General features: G+C 31.5%; 1 protein-coding gene across 1 annotated transcript in view; it reads right to left on the reverse strand.

Annotated features, from left to right (window-relative positions):
* LOC107635248 (subtilisin-like protease Glyma18g48580) overlaps positions 1–3581 on the reverse strand; it is a 5567-nt gene extending 1986 nt beyond the window's left edge. Inside the window, exons 1-8 of the mRNA XM_016338656.2 lie at positions 3400–3581; positions 3169–3278; positions 2966–3063; positions 2713–2868; positions 1902–2025; positions 866–1412; positions 613–707; positions 253–513 (exon numbers count right to left, since the gene is read on the reverse strand). Coding sequence (XP_016194142.1) covers positions 253–513; positions 613–707; positions 866–1412; positions 1902–2025; positions 2713–2868; positions 2966–3063; positions 3169–3278; positions 3400–3489 — 1481 coding nt within the window. The 5' untranslated portion in view covers positions 3490–3581. The remainder of the gene's footprint in view (positions 1–252; positions 514–612; positions 708–865; positions 1413–1901; positions 2026–2712; positions 2869–2965; positions 3064–3168; positions 3279–3399) is intronic.

A 4196-nucleotide genomic window follows, 5' to 3' on the forward strand; every position in this document is an offset into this window, starting at 1 on the left:
TCTAACACTCTTCTTTAAAAATATTTTATTTTTATTGAATACAGGATTAGATTCTCTCCAATAAAAAAAAATGAGATGATATCAATTGTTTAATCTAATTCTTTATTACATTTTTTTTATATTTATTTTTGGTCCAAATTAATAATAAGAAATTACGATTCTTTAAAGTGTTAAAAAAACTGAAGACATCCATTTCCGATTGAATACCATATTTTATTGTGAAAATACAACGAATGATCATGCACAACTTACGTGGTAGCAGTGATATTATGATGTGGGTGTGGTGGTATAGGAGGAGGGTGGACATTTGGATAATTCACACACGACATAATGTGAGGCTCAGCAAGAGTTGTTCCCCCATTTTGCTTTTGATTTTCCATGAGTATTGCTCTGGCACCTGCTTTCAGAGCTTCCAAACCCTCCGAAACTGATTTTATTTTTCCTTCCCTGAGGCAGTCCACTATTGTTCCCTTGACTTTTGCTGGGTCAAGTGTTCCTCGTCTACAAAGGGAACTACAAAAACGCAAAATAATAACAACAAAATTATGTGTGTAATTAATCTCACCATCCATTTAATAATAAACAAGGCTCGGATAAGTGAATTGTACTTACGCATCTCGAGTTGTGGCATTGGCAAGTTTACCATCAGCAGCAAGGATCACAGGAAAGGCCTGGTTAGGTGGCAAGCTTGTGAATAAACTGGCTCCCTGAGGGAAAAAAAAAAAAAGAAAAGAAAAAGATCACAAGAAACAATTTATGAACTTAATTTTGCTATGCTGTAAAATATTAATTAATTACATATTACCATATATTTACAAGCTTAGTGTGTATGATCTAGCTTAAAGATGAGAATAATAAGACGTACGGTGATTTGTCGACCGTTACCAAAAGTAATGGTACTACTAAAGTTCCTATCTGTTGTGCTAGCAGCAACCGTGAATATCCAGGGAGCCACATTAGCGACGGTTCCAGGTGTTGGTCCGTCATTTCCAGCAGAGGCAACGAACAATATGTTGTTAGAAATAGCATGGAATGAGCCAATGGATATCTCATCGGTGAATATATCTTCAGGGTGCACTAAATATTGGTCGCCGATGGAGACGGAGATGATATCAACACCGTCGTTTATGGCTTGGTCGATTGCGGACAAGATATCGGCCCCAAAGCAATCAGATGGATCCGTTAGAGACCAACAGACTTTGTAGGCTGCAACCCTGGCTCTTGGAGAGCCACCCTTAGCTGTGCCATTCCCAACCGCGAATACGCTTGCTCCTGCCACGAAGTTGCCACCTGCTGTCGATAAAGTGTGTGTCCCGTGCCCTACAAAGTCACGAGCTGTCTGTAACTTCCCGTCAAGTTTCCCATAGTATGTCTCAAAAGCTACGTTGAAAAATCTTGCTCCAATCAACTTCCTGATGCTCATAGCAAAAAATAATAAATAAGTCCCATTGCTAGAAGAGCAAATGCCATTTTTTAACCATTACAAAATATTTTTCTATTATTTGAAAATTCTTTTTCAATTTTTAACTATTTAACTAAAAAATCTAAGCGGTTTCTGGCACATTAACCAGTCACCATTTATAAATACCGAGTATTTAAATCAATTACTTAAATGATTAAAAACTGATTAAACTAATATTTAAAGAATAAATAAATTTCTTTTTACCAATAAAAAAATTGTGTATTTTAAGTAAATGATTTATTTATCTCTGTTTTTAAAGATATAGTTAAAATTTTAGTTATCTTTTATTTAGTTATAAAATAAATGTACACTTAATACAAATATAAATTTTTTTTCAAGAAATAGATATACTAACTAAAAAGAAAAGGCTATCTAAAAGAAAGATGAATCAGATACCAAAAGGACAAAAATAAAAAAGGAAAGGAAAAATAAAAGTGACCTGTTGCAAGGATTTTTCCTAGAACTTTGGAATTCGTTTATTTGACAGACGTTACCCCCGCGCCATTTTGACGGGATTGGGCCATATCCCTTGTCATCGAAACTCGTGGATTCTGGCCAAACGCCTATTCAAATCGAAATTAGTAGAGTATTAACAATAGAGATTATTTTTTTTAAAAAGAAAAAAAAAAACGGGTGTTATACTTTTCTTTTTACCTTTTTTTTCAACTTTTGATATGCTGTTTCAATTTTTGATAGCATCATATTGAATAAGAATTCATCCAGTAATTTAAGTTAACAATCAATCATGGTATTAATATCAATTAATTAATAATAATATCATAGAATTTAGTTCTCAATTTGCAACTATGTGTAGAGTTCAGAATAAAATTATACAAATTAGGTGGATAATGTAATTTCAAAAACAAAATTAAAACTGAAAGTGAAAGAATTATTTCAAAAATAAAATAAAGAAAACTTGCAAAAATTGTATTCTTTCCATCTATCAATCTATCATTACGACCCAACAATATAAGTCGTATTATACATATAGTTATTTGGTTTGTATGTAAATAGTAATTGCAATTTATTGGAAAAGTATAGATAGATAATGAAAATATTAAATAATATGAATAATAGATATATTAGATATTTAATATGCAGATAATTATCTTAATATTAAGATTTAGGTGGATAATTTAAGTGTAATGTGTTTTTACGACCAATTTTAAAACATTTATTTACATTGTTCACAACAACCATTATTTACTTAACAAAAGTCCGACAGCATTTCATTTATGAAAGCTAGATACCTGTATCAATGTTAGCGATTATTGTATTTTCACCAAATCTTCCCTTTGGCCAAGCTGAGTTCTTATCATTTCTGTGTAGTCCAAGAAATTCCCACGACCGTGTCGTGTGCAATTTGTGCTTTTTGGTCAAGAACACAGAAACCACATTTGGGTTTTCTGCCACAATCAACACGTTGTGTCAATAAATAGTTAATTTAAAACAAAATTGAGAAAGATTGACTAGCTAGCTAGCAAGGTGAACATGAATTCTCACCTGCAACGATTGCTGCTTCTTCCTCGTCAAGTAAAGCAGCAAAGCCATTGATGTGCTTATTGTATGAGTATATCATGGCCTCTTTCGCTTTCTCATGGCTGTCCAACAATATTCACAACATATAATAATGTTTTTGTAACTGACAAAATATTTTGTACTCAAGTGAATAATAAAGGTATGCATGCTTCTATATGTGTATATACCTTCCCAAAACTGAACCTAGCAAATCATAATGAGAATATGTGGCGGTTTCCAAGTCAAAAGAGGTAGGGGTTGGACCATGAGAATGTGCTCCCAAGTACACAATGTAGCACTGTAGACAAACAAAAAGAGATTAGAAAACCAACTGCACAACTAATCATTCATAAATCATACCACAAAAATCGCAAATTCGAAGTAGAAAACTTCCAAAAGAATAGGAGCCTAGCCTATACCTTTTTGCTGCCATGGGCAGCTCCCGGCAAGAAAGTGAAAAGAAGAAACGATGAAACAAGAAGGGGAATGAAAATATTAGAACAGCTCATGATTTTTAGTGATTCGGATACTGCTTGGCAGACATAGCATATATCTATATATAGACAGAGAGCGCTTCCTACACTCCCCCTAATTGCTAATGGAAAAGTAATACGGCTATACGGGTGATACACAGTAGTTCTTGTTTTCGAAAGTAATACGGGTTAATATTTTTATTCATAAAAAAATTGAGAATTAATTAATATTAATTTCGAGTAATGCTACGCGTACACCAAAATTAGCCACCAAAGTTAGTTACCAGTATAAAATACATGTTGAAATATAAATATACATTAAAAATAAATTAAATTATACATGTATTTATACACAAATACATTAGTGACTAATTTTAGTGTACAAATAACATTTTTAAATTTAAATATATTATAAAAATAAAAAATAGTTGGTTATTTAATATTCTTTTGTGAACAATGTTAGAGATTAGTATTTTTATTCATATTAACTAATACTTTTGATAAATACTCTATTTTTATTCTATTAAAATTCAAATTTTAGTTTGTACTATTTAAAGTTAGTCAAGTATTAGGCAAAAATTATAAATTTTGTTGAATAATATATTATTACTCTTTTTTTATTCTAAATTCTAACTTTTTTTTCTTTTGCTTTTTTAATCAAAAGTTTATTTATTCCACTATTGAGTATTGACTCATCATCACTTTTCTTTCTAGCTTTCCCACTGTTTATATTGTTTTTAGGG

This window comes from Arachis ipaensis, chromosome B04 (assembly GCF_000816755.2).
Source record: "Arachis ipaensis cultivar K30076 chromosome B04, Araip1.1, whole genome shotgun sequence".
In the NCBI taxonomy this organism is placed as follows: domain Eukaryota; kingdom Viridiplantae; phylum Streptophyta; class Magnoliopsida; order Fabales; family Fabaceae; genus Arachis; species Arachis ipaensis.